The following is a 19085-nucleotide window of genomic DNA, read 5'->3' as shown; positions in this document are numbered from 1 at the left end:
TTCCCGTCACCTGTCAGAGACCTGTCACGCACCTGTCGGCCCCACACTCGTCCTCCCCAATGATATGGCGGCCAGCGTAATAGATCCTACTGTCATTCGCTGTGCGTAGATTATATTTATAGCATAGTAGCCAAGGTGACATCGGGTTTGGTAGCGAGGCCTTCCTTCACCCGGGGCCAGGATTCAATTTGCTGCCCAGGCCTGGTTTATAAATATCTTTGCCAATGGTTATCGGTGCCCCCATTGCACTCAGCACCCTGGGCACATGCCCCGCCAGGTAACTAGTCAGACATAACAAAGGGGGCCAATGGCCGTACAATGTTACTGTAACTATGTTCTACATCAGGAATGGGGAACCTTCGGCCCTCCAGCTGTTGCAAAACTACAATTACCATCATGCCTGGACAGCCAAAGCTTTAGCTTTGGCTGTCCAGGCATGATGGGAATTGTAGTTTTGTAATAGCTGGAGGGCCGAAGGTTCCCCATCGTGCATGTACACCTTACACCGTGCCGTCAATGATCGCACATGATCTACCAGCCGCTGATGATAAAGTAATGGTGTCATATTATTAGCCACCTTTATGATGGTGGATGTCAGTTCATCTAGTAAACATAATAATAGGATATACAATCTCTAAGGCGTATTACAGGTGGAGCAGCGTGTATTGATACTGGAAGAGAGCAGGAGCACCACGTATATCGCTAGAGTTTAGTCAGACAGTAACGTGCGGCCTGATCATGTGACAGTAATTTCCTGTTCTCTTCCTTGTGTTACATGTAAAGAATAAAACCAACGTAACCTCATCTTTTAGTCGTGTGCAGATCAGGTGTCCGCAGCTTTAACCCTTTCACGCTTGAGCTGGCTGCAGCGTTTAGTCCTTCGGTATATAGTTGCACGCGTTTCCTGCTGCTGTTTGTAGTTCCACTATTGTCTATATACTCCTCTTCTATAGAATAGTGAATACATTATGTAGGCCTACATTTTTTTTTATTTTTGAATAGAATTCTAGAATGACAGTAAAGACTGACACTGAAGTGACTGGGCAAGTAAATGCAACTTTGTATAGCAATGCAGATTTACATGCCGTTCAGGGTGTGTGAAAAGCAAGATGACCTCTGAGACCAGTGTAATGGTCGCAATAAGAGAGCGAACTGCGACTTTACTTGTGACCATGATCCCATTAACCAGCTCCATCCTGATCGCCGGCATTCCACCATACTGGTAATCCAGCGGGCCGCACAGGGCTCGGCCAATCTGAACAGGTCCATCGAGTTTTTTAACCCTTTGTTCCACCAGCTAGGAATGTCCAGCATGATCAGGCCTGCCCGGGGACTTCACTGGTTGACAGCCCCCCCCCCCTTCTTTATACCTCCCAGGGCATTGTGACTGGCAGGGACACAAAGTGCACTATCACCCGGGCCTGCCGAAACATGTCCGCTTGTGTCACCACACGCATTCCTCCACACACGAGCTTAACTGTTTGATGGCTGAGGATCAAGGCCTTTTCTTAGAGATATTCCCAACCTGATTGCTGCAGAGGAACCCTGTAAAAAGAGGAACCCCTAATTCCATTCACGCCTCAAAGCTTGGGGTAGAGGCGGGAAAAGCCTTCTACAATGCTTGTCCAGGGCCGTTTACAGCTTTACCTCACTGCCTTCTCTGAAGTGATGGATGGTGTGTTCCTGGGGCACACTGTTGGGCCTATTAGACCTAGGGGAGAATTTCCGGGCCTACATGTTGAAAATTATAATAACACAATTCCAGATGTGATAGCAGAAAAACCTAATTACTCATGTTCGCTTGGTGTACAGTCATCTCTCCCAAACTCCCCATACACATGAATGATGGGCAGGACCGAACTTTCATGTGCAGGCTACAGGGAAGGGTAAGCCGCAGCCAGACAGCTCTGGCAACTGCATATACCTCCCACATGAACGGGTTTGGGCAGTGAATATCCGACATGCCCGAAGCTTCTCTCCACCAATATCTGTCGGTGAAGAATCAGGAGGCTGCTATATACCTAGACAGTCAGCCAAACCTGCTGAAGGTGTATGGGCACCCTAAGAGCTCTGCTGGTCTGTATCACAGAGATGTTGGCACTCTTGGTACCTCAATGGGGCACTGCATTGCTCCATAGTTGCAGGACATACTATAACATCTCTGTATTACAGCATGTCAAGGATTTTTACACTCAAGACATATCATGGTAGAGTATAAGGAAATAAGAGTTTAGGGGCATTGTGTCACAGACCTGGACAACATAGATACCGAAGCCTTAAAGGGATTGTCCTCTGGACTTTTGGATAATTCTGAAGTAATTGTGGGCAGGGGACCTCTGGTCATGATCCACATCTAATAGCTAGTGTTTATAAAGAACGTCTCTATACACACACTGTAATGGCTTTTTTTGTCATATGTATTTTCTGCTGTTTTTTTCTTTTGAGTTTAATTTTGGCTGTTTTGTAGGCCTTCTTTTAAGCTGTGGGACTGTAGCAAAAGCTACACAAAAAAACATCTACTGCCTTGTAGGCCATAAACGGTCCAAAGATTGGGGTCTGACACATAAAGGGGAACTCTAGCGGAAAAATTATTTTCTTCAAATCAACAGATACCAAAAAGTTGTATAGATTTGTAAATTACTTCTATTTAAAAATCTCAAGTCTTCCAGTACTTATCACCTGCTGTATGTCCTGCAAGAAGTGGTGTATTCTTTCCAGTCTGACACACTGCTCTCTGCTGCCACCTCCGTCCATGTCAGGAACTGTCCAGAGCAGTAGCAAATCCCCATAGAAAACCTCTACTACTCTGCACAGTTATTGTCATGGACAGAACTGGAAGCAGGGAGCAGTGTCAGACTGGAAAGAATACACCACTTCCTGCAGGACATAAAGCAGATGATACCAACTGATTTAAAAAAAAAAATAATAATAATCATAGTTCCCCTTTAATTTTTCAACTGTAAAATTAATGTTTGAACAGATAACCATTTTTTATTCAAGCTCAATAGTGTACAAAAAAATCAAAAGTTGTGTATTGAGTCGTAAAATTTAACCCCAAAATAAAGACTAAGGGTACAAACAAACACACCGTATACGCAGCAGGTCTGCAGTAGATTTGATGCTGTGTTCAGTTATTTAGATCTAATCTACTGCGTATCTGTTGCGTATTTGCTGCGTATCGCAGCAGTAAATACGCTGCGCATATGTCGTGTGTGTTTGTACCCTTACACTGAATGCAATAGGAAAGCGCTGTACAGGTCACACTTTTTTTTTTTTATTTTACACAAGCAAGTGGCTGTCCAGGCATGATGGTAATTGTAGTTTTTAGCTGGAGGGCTTCAGGTTTGTCATCACTGGCCTATGAATTTCCCAGTGTCTTGTAGGCCGCAGCTGAAGCCTAGGATCCCTCTGACAACTCTGCAGCTCTGTCGGGAGCCCCTGGGAGTTTGTATACCAAATGGCTGCAACCTCTAAGACACCAGGGTCCTTTGCACTGGTGCCATTCAGGTACATGACACCCCAAGGCAATGTACACCAATGGTCTTCTTCCCATGCATTGCTTTATAGGGAGCTTCCATGTCTTCATTCTCCCCCAGACCCAAAAAACACACAGGACAGCCATGGATCTAGTATATTTTATTATTTTACAACACTTTAGTCATAAATAGAAAACATCCAAAGGGTTTCACAATGATGGGTGCCGTGATGGAGCGAACCAAAACATTGTGTCGGCACACTCGCTTCCACATACACACATACTGTATAGCCTAACATCCAAGACACGTATTCATGTACAACAAGGTGGGGGCAGGGTGTGGCTATATGCTAGAGAACGGTCTATACTTCCCATATACAGAATGACACCGGTGTGATTGATGTATATATGTGTAAGTGTGCAATAAGTATACTACACAGATACACACAGAAAATCATAGAACGGATAATGTCAGCGCAGTCCATACCTCCTGGTGGATTCACAACTGATTGACAGGCCAAGGTGCTGACTACCTTACTTAAAGTGTCCCTGTCACTAAGAAACTGGGGGTCTATACCACCACTGATCGTCATTAGCTCCATTTATTTACTATGGAGAATGTCCCCCCAGGCCAAAAAGTGACAGGGAGACACTTTAAAGGAATTGTCCACTTTATGTCCTCTCTGTGCTGTGAAGCTCCTCCCCTTAGTAGGTCCTGCTGTTTGTCAGCAGGGAAGGGGACCCCCTATATATAGTGAATGCAGTAGATGACTTTAAAGGGGCTTATTCATAATTAGAAAAAACATGGCTGCTTTCTTCCCAAAACAGAACTACTGTAGTCCTTAGTTTGTGTGGTATTGCAGCTCAGTTCCAGTTAAGTGAATGGAGTTGTAATGCCACACACAACCTGAGGACAGGAGTGGCGCTTTTTTTGGAAGTAAAGTAGCTCTATTTTTCTAACCCCTTAAATAAGAGAGCCTTCCCCATCTGTTGTCCCTGCTGCTGCTGAGATGGACTGAGATGGAAGCTGAACGGGGTTAGATCGAGGAGAGGTCTCCAGGTCATGGCAAAAGCTGCCAAGCTTGTATTCAATATTAAAAAAATAAAACACAGCAATTTCCTATTACTGTAAAGGCAGTTTTGAAGAAGTCGTCATATAAAATACAGCCTGGGGTGAAGTCAGGAGCCCACCATACACATAAGGCTGGGGTCCTATCTGCTTTGAGCATCAGGAAAACAAATATGCCATTGATTTCAAGGGGTTAGATCTTCTTAAAGTGACTCTGTACCCACAATCTGCCCATCCCAAACCACTTGTACCTTCAGCTGCTTTTAAACCAAGATCTGTCCTGGGGTCCGATCGGCAGGTGATGCAGTTATTGTGCTAAAGATTTACTTTTAAACTGGCAGCCCTGTGCCCAACGGGAGTGGCCTGGATTGTGTATGCATTAGGCTGGCACAAGCTCTCTGTCCCTCCTCATCATTAGGAATGCCCCAGGCAGATTGTCTCCTATTCATCACCTGTGTCAGCACGGCACATGGGCTGGATCGTTAAGGACCTGTGCAATGTTCAGCATGTAGAGAATGTTCCAGTTGCATTCCTAATGATGAAGAGGGCGGGGAGGAGGGACGGAGGGGGTGGTGCAAAGTTAGGGCACAGATACTCCCAAAGGGCACTAGGTTGTAATTTTAACAGTTGTTTTTTAGGACAACAACTGCATCGCCTGCCAAACGGACCCCAGGACAGATCTTGGATTAAAAGCAGCTATCCGAAGGTACAAGTGGTTTGGGGGGGGTCAGATGGTGGGTACAGAGTCACTTTAAATTCTGGTTGCAAGCACTTTTTTTTTCATTTTCCATTAAAAAAAAATCTTGTAAACAAGCGTACATACAGTGTTACGCTGAAGCATAAGGTAACGGATGTAAGAAGATGAGTGACCCATTTGCATCAGTTTTGCTCAGGCGGCCATACAACTTCAATAGCCGACAATCGTTCGGCTATCAGTTATCTTTCCAGATCTGCCCCCCATTCTCCCCATACACAAGAACGTCAAATGATCCTCTGTTCTATTTAGAGGGAAGCAAGCTGAGAAAGCTCTGGCTGCGGCTTAGCTCTGCCTGAATCCATCATGTGATTTTTTTTCATGCACGACCCCCTATCTCCACCGACATCATCAGTCAGTGGATGGTCAGGAAAAAACCATGCACCTTATACCAGTGGTGGGTACGGCAGTCTAAAGACTAGGCTGAGCCCAACCTTGCATTATCAGCTGATCCTGCTACGATCAGCAGCATCTAATGTGTATGCCCAGTATTGGCAAGTCCTGGTTCACATCCAAAGCTAATAAAGGCGTATAGGTGCCCTTAGAAGAGACCTTACCTATATATGTTAACCCTTTCCATTATCGACTGTCCTCAGCTTTGTAGTTTTCACTTAAAAGCTACATAATGGTAGGGGTTAAAATTGGGGAATTTGCTATCATTTGGCCTACAAAGCTTTTTTGGCAAAAGGTACACTGGTGAGCAGAGGACATACAGAGGAGAGAGAGAGGAACCCAGAGCTAAGAGATCAAAGTGGGTTTCCTATAATGGTGCCATGTTTTGGCCCTCAGGAGAGAAGGGGACCCTGGTCTGCTCACTGCCTATGACCCCCGAGGACCAGGCAGGGCAGGAGCCCTGACATGAGATAATACCAGGAGCATGATTTAGTGTAACAGACACTGTATTGATCCTACACATAGTATATGTATATATGAGCAATGTATGTACATAGACAAGTGCAAATTCAGTCCTAGCGTAAAAGGAAAAAAAAAAAAATTTGTGAAAAAGCAAAAAAAAAAAAAAAAAAAGTCACAAAATGCTGGAACTATGACGGCTGACATATGGTAGGAAATGTAATCCTATGGATTACACAGAAACCGAGGCTTCTCTGATTAACAGCACAGGCCGGGCCGGGGACTGGCATGATATGACTACTGCCATCTGCCTTATACTGTGCCCTGCCAGCTTTAAACTGAACAGCTGTGTCATATCTGGTTGCTATGGACACCGTGCCTAACAACAGTCGTCGAGCAGTGTGTCCTTAGCAACTAGTCTGTCTTAGGTGTTCGTCCCAAATAACTGAACGGAGGGCAAGAAAGTTGGGCAGCAACCAGACCATGGACAGGAGGAGGATTCATAGCCATTGGCTATGGAAAAACAACGGCTTCTATCTTTACCAACGCTTCAGTAGCTTGGCATCGGATTCCAACTTCACTCATATGACACATGTTAACGGAAACCACCTTGCTCCGCGTCGTGCAGATAGGAACCCAATTAAACACGGGCCACCCCAGAATCGGGCACCGGCGCTGTACCGGAACCTGTATGATAACGTCAGTATGGGTCACACCGTGCGCTCCTTGTGCCACACACACACACAACACATAAGGAAGACGTGAATGGGAAAGGAAAGGCGATTCTGTCCTCTACATAGCAGAGGCCTTATAAACCGCTGCATAGTTCTGCGTGGCCTTCGCCGCCTCCTTCGCCCACCGCCATAAAGGTCAAACTCTGCACCATGTAGACACCAACAACGCAAAAGGAAAGTATTTAAAAAAAAAAATAATTAAACATGCAGCTCCAAAAAGAGGGCAGAACGTGGGCTGCTTCCTGTGTCGCCGGAGAGAACGGGATCTGGTTTGCGAGTTTCTTAGGAAACCATTGGGGTTATAGCAGCAGCCGGAACTTACGAAGAGATCCCATGGTAAGCTCCTGTAAATAAGAGTTGTGTGCAGGTGCCGGGTGGATCCTGGCGGGCTGAGAGAGCGGGAGCTGTAGCAGACCCTGTATCCTGTGATGGAAGCTGTTGGATGGCGTCGCTCCTCTAGCGGCCGGCGTGCAGACATGGAGAGGTGCCGCCATGTTGTGGCTTAAAACTGCTAAGAAAATGGAAAAATCATTAAGCATCGAGACAGCGATCGTGCACATTCAGCTCGCTCGGCTGTTTCCATTACTCTCACAGAGCTGCACATGTTGTTCCACAATGTCGAATGGATAAAGTTAAAGGGATTTTCCAGTAAGAGTGGCTGTTTCCATAGCTCTCAGTCTCCCCAGGAATAGAGGCAGGGTGCCTATGATGTCAGGAGGGGTAAAGGTCCATGTGCTCAGAGGTTTATGAAGTATCTAATGCAATAACACATTAACGCTTAAGTGTCCCTGTCATTAAAAAAAAAAAAAAAGCAAAAAACTTTGGATGTGTCGCCTGGACAGGTCACAAGTTTGAATTTCAATCTCTGCTTGCTGCACTAGATGAGCGCTATAAACTTAATGGAGAATATCATGCAGCAAGAAAGAAAAAGCAGGGAGACGCAATCAGCTAAATGCTTCTCCCAGCTCTATCTAGACATCAGTGGGGATCTGAACACTCACTCACACCCTGACCAGTGAAAACTTCTCACTAGTCTAACATACTGACAGCCCCCAAAGGGGGCTGAGAATGAAGGTATGTCTCTTAGGCTGGGTTCACACTGCGTTTTTACAATCTGTTTTTTCTAAAAACGGATGCATTTGTGTGCATCCGTTTTGATCTGTTTTTTCCATTGACTTCCATTGAAAAAAAAAAAAAATGGATCAAAAAGGATCCGTTTTTTTTAACGGACACAAAAAGTAGTGTCAGCTACGTTTTTGTGTCCGTAAAAAAAAAAACTGATCCGTTTTTTTTACACTGGAAGTCAATGGAAAAACGGATGCACACAAATGCATCCGTTTTTTTCATCCGTTTTTTGCAAAAAAAAAAAACGGATTGCAAAACCGCAGTGTGAACCCAGCCTTACCTTCCTCCTCGCTGTAACCCTCAGTCCAGAGCACTGCCCCGCCCCCTGAGCGCGAGCCAGCCAATTCCTTGTAATGATAATCAGCAGAGTAATGGAGCAGATGGGCTTGGTGCTATGGGGGCGGGGCAGTGCTCCAGAGCGAAGATTATACTGCTAACAGCACAGGAACGGCAGCGAGAAGGAAGGTAAGAGACATACCTTCCTCATCGATGCCCTGTGCACAATAGGGGGCTATCAGGTGGTTAGATTTGTTTAACCTACTAATAGGAATTAAACTATCAGCCTAGGGTTGTATCCATGTTTTCCAGACTGCAGGAGTAAAATGGTGATAGTTCAAGTAAATGTGTATCCGAACCTACTGTAGGTTTGCTCATTACTAGTCGGGATCCAACTCCCTGCACCCCTACTAACCAGTTATCCTTACATAATCACTACTTGGTGCAGTATGGCAACTGCAAATGGGTGCTGCATGAATGCCATGGCCCCTTTAAACAGCTGACCTGCAGGGGTGCTGGGAGTCACAGCCCACAATCTATAGGTATGTGCACACTGAGGAATTCAGACAGAACCTCAGTCGCGGAATTCCCAGCTTGCGCCCGCTCGAGGACTGCAGCGGGCGCGCGCGTCTCTGCCCGTGTCATAGACTCCATTCTATGCACGGGAAGATTCCTTCCTCCGTCCAAAGAATGAACTTGAGGGCGGAATCTATGACACGGGTGGAGACACGCTCGCCCGTTTGCGGAGGGACGGATTACACGACGGACTTTCCATCTAGATTACTCAGTGTGCACATACCCTAAGATTAATGAGCTATCCTGAGGATCAGTCAGCAATAGAGATGAGCGCTTACTAAAATGCTCGGGTGCTCAAGACAAATATTTCCCGATACTCCACGAACTCCATTAAAGTCAATGGGAAACTCGAGCATTTTTGCAGGGGACCAAAGCTCTGCACAGGGAAGGTTGCCTGAAAACCTGAAAACCTCAGAAAATGATGAAAACACCACAGAAATAGACAGGAAACAGCAGGAGCAGTACCACATGCACAGGACACCACACACTGAGGATAGGTAGAGCTGAACTACAGATCCCAGCCAGCCAAGAGAATGTCAGCAACAGGACAAATTGACTACTGTCAGCTGCACTACAAGTCCAAGCCAGCAGTCTAAAGAAGCAAAAAAAATATATAAGTTTTAAAAATTTTAAGCCCTTAGAAGGACTGTTGGGTTCTTTGTGGCAGATTCCTGCCTAACCGCAAACTAACTCCCTGCCTAACACTCTCCCTGACAGACAGCAGCTCTCTCCCTAATCTCTTCCAGACTGCGTCTGACGCGAGCACCGCAGGACCTGATTCTTCTATGCCCAGGTCATCTGATCTGGCCAGTCCAATCGCTGCTATCGACATGTAGGGTTCCCACGTGATGCTACGAGCTCCCAAAGCCTCTCCTGCATGATGATTGGCTGAGAAATTGCCCAAACTTACAGGAAAAGGAAGATGCCATTGTCTCATGTATTGCGAGAAGCTCGTCCGAGTAACGAGTACCCTAATACTTGAACGAGTACCAAGCTCGCTCATCTCTAGTCAGCAATCTTAAAGGCTGGATAACTCCTTTAACTAAATCATTTTCTGCCCTCGTGATACTTGCAACAACTTGACCTTTGCTCAAAGTGAAGACAAAGCACTAAAATGAAGCGGAAATGATACAAAACAGAAAATCAGAAAAGAGAAGTTCAATGAACACACCAATAACCAAGCATCACACAACACTGTAGCCGGGTCACGTTCTCCTGCAATACCAGACACGACCTCCAGGCAGGGTTGTCACGATTTCTGGAAGAAAGCGGCTTTTTCTAATCTAGTCTAAAAACCTTCAACATGTCTTGAATGACACTAAAAAAAAAAAAAAAAAAACCTTCAAGAATGAAAGAAGCCAACACAATGATGGCCACCATTTATAGATGGTAAAACCAGTCCGTGTCTCCCAGCCACAGCAATTCATTAAGCCGAGTAATGTCAACTATGCTTGTCGGCGTGACGTACCTGGTGTCACATGGTGCGACTGTACTCAATGCCGCTCTTTGCAGAGATGCCGGACCAGGGAAGTAAACTACGCAGCAGAGTGTGAGCCTGGCGATAGATCCTCTGTGGAAGAGTACACGGGCTGAGACCAGCCAGAGCCGAACCCAGGTGCTGAAGATAGTCCGTAAAGAAACGTTAAGGAAGATAGAGAGAGAGAGAGAGAGAGAGAAAATATGGCCGACTGTGGTTAAATGTTATGTTGCCTGTCCCCCTAGTTGGTAGACAAGATATGCTAATATAATTCAATGTCTATCACCCATATACAAGGGCAGAATATGCCTTCACTTTAGGATTGGTGAGCGTCTGACCTCCAGGACCCCTGTCTATCCTAATAACGAAATAGCCGTGGCAGTGACATTTCCCCTGCAGAGGTCCCATTCACTTGAATGGAACAGTGTTGCAATATGAGGTGGGTCCATCCCCCCTTTAAAGTGTCGCTATTATTTACACACGTCAAAAGTTTTGATTGGTTGGGGTCCGAGTGCTCACATCCCCATTGACTGTTAGAATGAGTGAGGAGAAGCACTGCATAGAATTTCTGCAATTAGGGGACGGCAGAAAGAAGTGCTTACCTGAGCACTTCTCCCTGCTTGTTATAGGGGGTCTCAGCACCCAGACCCTGACCGATTAAAACTTTTGACACCTCTATGATATGCCAAAAGTCGTTTAAATTTTATTTGTAGAAATCAATAGTACAGGCGATTTTAAGAAACTTTGTAATTGGGTTTATTAGGTAAATATGCCATTATCTGCATTCAAAAAGACTTTCCCCAGGTCCCCCCTCCTCTCTCTCATTCACTGCTCATTATCAGGAAATCACGTCTTGTTTACATCAGACGTGTCCCTGTCTGTTCTATGGAGAGGAAGGGGGAGGGGGGAGATTAGTCGCCAGCGAACAAAGGATTACACAATGGGAGCTGTATGAAAGCTGGTATTCAGTGGTCAGAGAGGTCAGTGCTGACTTCAGAGAAGATAGCCGGGTGATGTAGCTGTAAATTAACTCTTTGTTGTCCTGTTTTGGAGCCTCATCTCTCCTCTCTATAGAGAACAATGAAGACAGGAGGGAGAGCTTCAAACTATTTTCATGATAAAAATGCATTTTTCGGCTAATAAACCCAGTAACAAAGTTTTTTATAATCGTCTGTACTATTGATTTCTGCAAAAAAATTTTAAACGACAGTGACACAAATCTTACAATACCCTATAAGTCATGTGACGTGAAAACCCTCACAAATCTGTGTAGATGCAAGCTGCAAGCGACGTCCAGTAAAGGATATATCACAGTCCAGGGCGGATGCCCTCCATTGAGGTATAACACATAGGTGTAGGCATCTTGTAGCACCCCGCGGATGGAGTAGTAATACGGCAGATAGTGGTGCTGATGGAAGTGTCGGTTCTCATAAAAGCGAATGGCGTTGCTGTTGGTGGTGAGAACGTGCAGGTACAGCGCTTTGCACAGGTCCTGGGCGGTGCTGGAGATATGACTCTTCAGACTTTCCAACAGCAGGGAACCTGGTAAAAAATAAAAATCCATGATCGGGGACATGACTGACTATGACGGTGATCAGCTATAGCAGCCATAGTCATGCAGCGGGTCTCACCAATTCCCTGTTTCCTGAACTCCTTCACCACGCCCAGACTCAGTATATACGCCACTTGTGTGTCGCTCGAGAAACTGGATGCCAAGATGTCCCCATCCTAGAAGCACAGAAGAGTTAGACTTGGCTTCTGTACATACAATGAGATGATAGAAAACTATGGAGATCAGGCACCTCACCTCTTTGTGCACTTTGGTCCTGCTCTTTATTTCGGCTACAATCATGCCCACTATTTGCCCATTGTAGGTGGCCGCCAGGGAGAAGAATTTCTTGTTGGATGTGATGTCTCTGTACCAGGAATCCGGGTACCTGTGGGTGAACATCACTAGTCAGATAGGTGTAGATTATTAACCGAATGCGATGGCAGCTCTCCAGGAACACACTTACTCGATGGGGAACCAGTCGGCACATAGTTCCTTCACTGTGTCTATGTCATCATGGCACAGGAAGCGCAGGACCGTGTCAGCGAGAGCAGCGGGGGTGCCCTCCTCGCTCATTCACACCTGTCAGGAGGGCAGAAGAGGCGTCACTTACACCCGATACCGACTGAATCAAACCTACAGCCTGGGCCCTAATAGACTAGTCAATAACCTGTGTAAACTCCCAAATTCTTAAAGGGGTATTCTCCCAAAAATTATTCTGCAATGTTCAGAAGCTACATAGTGAATGAATGGAGGGGGTGGGCTGCACATAGATGGTGCATGCTGTTCATTCTCATGATTGGTTGGGGTCCCTGTGGTCAGACCACTGTTAGGTAGGAAGATAGGATAACCATGGGAGATAGTAATATCCCTTTAAATTTTTATCTGTATCAGCCTCTACAATACACTGCAAATAGAAGAAACTGGAAGAAACTATACTATAGGGAGACCAAGACGCAGGCTGGTGCACCCCTCCCCCACCCCGAGCAGACGCTACCATCTTCAGCTGAGACACGCTGGCTGGGTTAGGCTTCCTGTATCTTGTATCCACCACTGTAACCCTAGAGCAGCCGTCTGTATCAGGTACCCGTGCGCTGCCAGTCACAGCCGTCTCGTGTAATGTGCCAACCAGGAGCCGCCACCTTTGTCTACCCAGACACTAAATCCTTGAAGTATGTGCCCAGATACTATGTGGGCAGCTGTGATTTCTGGAGCTCGTTCCCTGGCACTGGTTTGGCATCGGTGCTGCCAGGGCAAGGTGGGAGTTGTAGTTCTGTACTGGCTGGAGAGCCATAGGATGGAGGACGCTGCTATACACAGTAGAGATATGGAGGCAGCGGGTTATAGGACTGCATCACAGCACACAGCCTCACCTTGTTTCTGGAGCAGCGGGGCCTCAGACTGGCGTCTTCTGGATGAGCCCTGAGCTCCGACACTGTTTACAGGCACTCCATCAGCTAAAGACATAGTGAGGGTTATTACTGACAGTATATGGACAATGGGCTCCATGTCATAATACATATAATGTCCCCTAATAATCTAATAGCACCTCCCGGGAGGAGCAATGGGATGGATAGATGGATGGATAGATAGATAAATAGATAGATAGATAGATAGATAGATAGATAGATAGATAGATAGATAGATAGATAGATAGATAGATGACATATTGCAGTTTAGTTTCAGTTATGGAAGCCGCAGTAATATTCTGCAAGATGGCGCAGTACAATGTAAGTCAGTGTCCTCTCACACAGGGGCCTCAAACTCGCGGCCCGCGGGAAACTAGTTTGCAGCCCCCAGTAGTGGATTATAATAGGGGCGTTTTGGGCGGCAGGCCGGGGCCCTGAGCTCCTGAGGGGCCCATGACCACCCAAAAAGACTTATACTTTCAGTGGTGTACTGTCTCCTGGCTACACTTCCGCCATGATTTGCAAAAAATCACAGTTTTTTTAATGGCAATTTTGCACAAATCAGGACATCATGACATTATCTGTCCTGTACTATGAATGCCAGGCTAGTACTGCCATAGTTACAGTGGGCTGGGGGGGCCCAGGCTTGGTGAACAGCCCGGGGCCTATGGTAAAGTTAATCCGCCCCTGGCGTCCCCCACCTCAATGGTAACTTTACTGTAAGTGCGGTTTGTGTCACTGATAGTGGCGGATTATAATGTGGGCGGTTTGGGCGGCCGCCCGGGGCCCAAGGCTCCGGGGGGCCCATGCTGCCGCCCACATTATTAGTTTGCAGCACACGGCAGCACGACACTTTCGGGTCCCAGCGGGCCCCTGAGTGATGTGCTGCAGTTGTGTGCGCTGTCCCTGGAGTCCGGATGTCGTCTGCCCCGCTCTTGCAAGCCAGATGCAGCTCATTTGATGGCCGCATCTGGCTCGCAGATCGCCCCGCTGCTGCTGTCCGCCTCACCTACTGGCCGCCTGTAGCGCCCGGATGTGCTCCTCCTATCCAATCAGCGGAGACCGGGAGCGTGGTGCGCTGCAGCGGGCCGTGATGCACGCATCCAATCAATGTGTGCGCTACGGCCCGCCGCAGCGCACCACGCTCCCGGTCTCCGCTCATTGGAGGAACACATCCGGGCCCTACGGGCAGCCAGTAGGTGAGGCGGACAGCAGCGGCGACTATCTCGGAGGAGGTGAGGAGGAAGGGGGGGGGAGAGAAACGGGAGAAAAGGATGGGGGAGAGAAGCATGGGGATGGGGGAGAGAAGCATGGGGGAGAAACAGGGGGGGAGAGACAGGGAGAGAAGCATGGGGGAGAGAAACCTGGGGATGGGGGAGAGAAACCTGGGGAGAGAAGCAGGGGGGAGAGAAACCTGGGGATGGGGGAGAGAAACATGGGGAGAGAAGCAGGGGGGGGGGGGGGGAAGCATGGGGATGGGAGAGAGAAACATGGGGATGGGGGAGAGAAACCTGGGAAGAGAAGCAGGGGAGGGGACATGGGGATGGGAGAGAGAAACATGGGGATGGGGGAGAAACAGGGGAGAGAAGCGGGGGGGAGAGAAACATGGGGATGGGGGAGAGAAACATGGGGAGAGAAGCAGGGGGGGGGGGGGACATGGGGATGGGAGAGAGAAACATGGGGATGGGGGAGAAACAGGGGAGAGAAGCAGGGGGGAGAGAAACATGGGGATGGGGGAGAGAAACGGGGGGAGAAACATGGGGATGGGGGAGAGAAACAGCAGAGAAAAGCAAGTGGGAGAGAAGCATGGGGATGGGGGAGAGAAACCATTTGATGACATTGGAATGTTTTTGTAAGAGCTTTTCTTGTGGAAACCCTGATGCGGCCCAGCCTCACCCAGACTCTACCTCCAGCAGCCCCCGGGTAAATTGAGTTTGAGACCACTGCTCTAGCGGTTGTAAAACTACAGTTCCCACCATGCACTGACAGCAACAGGTTGGGGATCACGGATGTCAGTGGATACTTATTTCAATGTGTTTTACATTTGCCCCTTGTACTGGCTGTGTCAGTAGCGCTGCAGCCGCCTCGCAGTGTAGCAGAGCAAGCAGTGATTGATTTATCCCCACTCATTTTGCTACACTGCGAGGCGGCTGCAGCGCTACTGACACAGCCAGCTTCCCAATTAATGTTTGTTCTAATGGTGACATGTATTATATAGGGGAGGCTTAAAGTGCACCTGTCGTTATAACTTTTAAAATCTAAATCAGCAGTAGATGTGATATAAAGCAAGTTTGTAATTTACATTTTTTTTGGTTAGTTTTAATGGAGAACACGGCACTTCCTGTTTTCTGACTCTTTTTCTCAAATACAGGAAACAGTCAGAAAACAGGAAGTCCTGTGTATCCCAGGCCATCTGAGCGCTCACAGAGAGAAGGCAGTCATGTGATTGACGGACATATTGAGCTGTGACTCTGTGTACTGGACGGAATTCCTGCGTTTAGTCTCTTTTTTTCCAACCAGCACAAATCTGCCTTCAGGAGACTGGACCTGGATACAGGTAAGTATAGCTGTTATATAGTGGTCTTCAGGAGACTGGACCTGGATACAAGTAAATATAGCTATTATATAGCTGCCTTCAGGAGACTGGACCTGGATACAGTAAGTATCGAGAGTGACACTTGAATGAAAAATCTGCATGTTTTATATGGGTTGTCCCAAGATCTATCTACAGGGCAGGGGGTAACTAGCTGGTTGGTGGGGGTCCAACTGCTGGGAAGTCTATGGGACTACAGAACTGTTTGTCAGTCCCATAGAGGATGGATGGAGGAGCAGCCAAGCATACGTGCTGCCACTCACACCTAACTGGGCTCTATATGTGGGCAGAACTCTGCTGAACCTTTATCTTTCTATTGACCCCCAAGTATTTGCCCTTTCTTAGAGGTGCCCTAAGGCTGCATCACATATTCAGTGTTTTTCCTGGTCTGTGGATGTAGTCCGCTAGCTACCTTCATGATCCGTGTTAAATTGTCCGTGTTAACATTCGTATCCGTGTTTTTCACGGATCTGTTTCAAGCATTTTAAATGACATTGATGACATCCCATCCAGATGAACCTGGATATCACATTTCTATGTTGATTCCTATAGAGGAATCCATGCCGTGCTTTCGTTCCATGACATATCCTAGTCTTAAACGGAACGGATTGGAAATCTGTGAAAACACTAACCATATTAATAGCCCAATACAAAGCAATGGGCTATAAATGTGTCCGCACGCTCGGACAACTTCACGGAACGTGTGAATGCGGCCTAAGGGCCAACATACACAGGGTATATATTGGCTGAACACCCAGGTCATTTGATGGCTAATAGTGCCATTCTGACCTGTTATCACTGGTCAGCCCCACATCTCATTGGGCCATGTAATAGAGCCTTAAAGGGGTACTCCGGGCTGGGGTTATTTTTAGGGTATGGCAGGGGTAGGGGTGGAAATAGAGGCCGCTGGTCACTTACATCCCCAGTTCCAGCGCAGAGTCCCGGATTGCGCCGCCCCATGCTGGAACCGGGGATGTAAGTGACCAGCGGCCTCTATTTCAACCCCTTCCCCTGCCATAGCCTCAAAATAACCACAACCTGGAGTACCTCTTTTAACCCACGGATCGAACGGCGCCGTCACGGGGAAGCCGGTGCCGCCGTCCGTTTTTAGCACCATGGCCCGGTTCCCGTGCACGGCGCCGTTCTATGCACCGAAACCGGCCGGTGCTCAAGCACTGGAGGTGGGCAGGGCTGCCCCCAATGGGAGGGAATTCCCGCCCCTGTATGACGCGGCTCCCTTAGAATGAATGGAGCTGCGTCATAGAGGGGAGGGAATTCCCTCCCACTGGGGCGGGTTGGCCTACCTCCAGTGCTTGAGCACCGACGCCGTGCACGTGAACCAGGCCGGTCCGAAAAACGGACTGCGGCACCGGCTTCCCCGTGCCGGCGCTGTTCGATCTGTGGGTTCAGATTAAAGAGGATGTACCTGGTGGTACATCCTCTTTAAGAGGTAGGCTCATCTCTTAAAGTGACAGTAGCATCAGATCCCAACCGGTAGAGGTCTGACCTGTAAGAATAAAGGGGATACAGTATTCTGTGTTCTCCCTATACAGCACTGCTTTTCCCACCCAACTATGCAGGAAAATGTAACAGGCCCCCATTCACTTCATTAGGGTAACGCCGCAATACCCTGGACATCCAGAGGGGCGCTGTGACTGGGGAATATATAACAATGAAGGGGCCACAGTGGAATCCCCTCATTCTCAGAGGTCGGGCCCCCACTCATCATAATGTAACGCCATATCTGAGCGATGTCTGATCACGGTATAATATGGTAATATCTCTTTAAGGGTTCCTTTATAAATACATAAGAGGGGTCATGTGATCTATAGATCTGTATCGGTACAATTAAAAGGGGCCCCTATGGGAATGCATGAAGGTCAACGATGTATATACAAAGAGTGGCCAACAAGGGGGGTTCTGGGAAGGCGGCTCAGTCAGCTGACCTGTGGCTTTGGAGTACCCCCTTAAAGGGCCCCACAGATAGCCCGGATTCCTTGCATTGTGTTGCGCGCTCACTAGGACCCCCCCAGGCTGCGCCGTGTGCCCCCGGGGCTCACCTTCCTCCCGGTACTTCCGGTGTGACGGCGCCGCGGCTCCCCCGTTGTTTTGCTGTCACCAGTACACAGGAACAGGAAGGCGATTTCCTCCCTCGTCACGTTCGCGAGCGTCCCAGCTTCCTCCCCCCCCCCGCGCGCGTCCACGGCCCGATCTCCATAGCAACAACGGCCGTCAGCGAGGGCAGCGCGCATGCGCGACCCCGTAACGTTCTGAGCGTTGTAATGATTGCAGAGTGGGATATGGATGTGTGTGTTATCCCCCCGCCCAGCGCTGGCGGAGGGAATCATGGGAGTTGTAGTTTTGCAACACAGATTAGGGACAAGTGATCTGAAGCGCGAGTAGGATTCCTGACTTATTATTAAGGCAGCGTTCACACTGTGCGTTCTTTGTTTAAAACATGAACAGTATAATGTATAGCTCTGGTCATACCAAATATATATATTTTTTTTATTAGGGACAATAAGATGATTTGATTTATACATGTCAGGCTGTTTCCTCTAAGGTTAAGCGAACTTACCGAACTGTTCGTGTTCTGCGACGTTCTCAGAACCAGAATGATTGGAATTTGACTTCCCGCTTAAAGGGATTATCCAGCGAAAATCTTTTTCTTTCAAATCAACTGATATCAGAAAGTTATATAGATTTGTAATTTTAATTAAAGAAATCTCCAGGTTTCCCGTACTTATCAGCTGCTGTATGTCCTGCAGGAAGTGGTGTATTCTCTCCAGTCTGACACAGTGCTCTCTGCTGCCACCTCTGTCCATGTCAGGAACTGTCCAGAGCAGGAGAGGTTTTCTATGGGGACTCATAGAAAACTGAGAAAACCGAGTTCCTGTCTTAGCCAGAGATGTCAGACTGAAAATAAAACAGCACTTCCTGCAGGGCATACAGCAGCTGATAAGTCCTGGAAGACTTGAGATTTTTTAATAGAAGTAAATTACAAATCTATATAACTTTCTGACACCAGTTGATTTGAAAGAAAAAGATTTTTGCTGGACAACCCCTTTAACTCCCCCGGCAGCCCGTACATACATTACCGACTCCTCACTCCGGCAGCTTCCGTCTGGGCGTCCAGCTCAGCCAATCAGTGCGCTGCCCTGCTGCAGCCACTATTTGGCTGAGCGGGACATCCAGA

The 19085-nt window shown here is 47.6% G+C and overlaps 1 protein-coding gene across 4 annotated transcripts; it reads right to left on the bottom strand.

Moving 5' to 3' along the window:
* Nucleotides 1-3623: 3623 nt before the first annotated feature.
* Nucleotides 3624-18071, bottom strand: NAA60 (N-alpha-acetyltransferase 60, NatF catalytic subunit). Of its 4 annotated transcripts, XR_011364607.1 has the most exons (9): nucleotides 17950-18071; nucleotides 13261-13344; nucleotides 12354-12469; nucleotides 12146-12275; nucleotides 11970-12066; nucleotides 11646-11880; nucleotides 10330-10492; nucleotides 10033-10179; nucleotides 3624-7392 (listed from the first exon to the last, which is right to left on the bottom strand). XR_011364607.1 is itself a non-coding variant. In XM_069984135.1 (8 exons), exons 3-7 carry the CDS (start codon nucleotides 12461-12463, stop codon nucleotides 10336-10338), a joined length of 729 nt encoding a protein of 242 aa, XP_069840236.1. In that variant the 5' UTR covers nucleotides 12464-12469; nucleotides 13261-13344; nucleotides 17950-18071; the 3' UTR covers nucleotides 3624-7395; nucleotides 10330-10335. The 4 variants fall into 4 exon arrangements, 3 of the variants coding, with proteins under 3 accessions (XP_069840236.1, XP_069840237.1, XP_069840238.1); XM_069984135.1 differs by lacking the exon at nucleotides 10033-10179 and having other exon boundaries at nucleotides 3624-7395; XM_069984136.1 differs by lacking the exon at nucleotides 10033-10179.
* Between the last annotated feature and the right edge of the window lie 1014 nt (nucleotides 18072-19085).

Source organism: Dendropsophus ebraccatus, chromosome 9, assembly GCF_027789765.1.
Source record: "Dendropsophus ebraccatus isolate aDenEbr1 chromosome 9, aDenEbr1.pat, whole genome shotgun sequence".
Lineage (NCBI taxonomy): Eukaryota > Metazoa > Chordata > Amphibia > Anura > Hylidae > Dendropsophus > Dendropsophus ebraccatus.
This window is presented reverse-complemented; position numbering and strand designations above follow the sequence as displayed.

Excerpts from the sequence above, each read along its gene's own strand:
- NAA60 (XM_069984135.1), bottom strand. The coding sequence starts at position 12,463 with ATGAGCGAGGAGGGCACCCCCGCTGCTCTCGCTGACACGGTCCTGCGC. Across the intron at positions 12,276-12,353 it reads GCCGACTGGTTCCCCATCGA|GTACCCGGATTCCTGGTACA; the intron begins GTAAGTGTGTTC and ends GTTCACCCACAG. Across the intron at positions 12,067-12,145 it reads GGACCAAAGTGCACAAAGAG|GATGGGGACATCTTGGCATC; the intron begins GTGAGGTGCCTG and ends CTGTGCTTCTAG.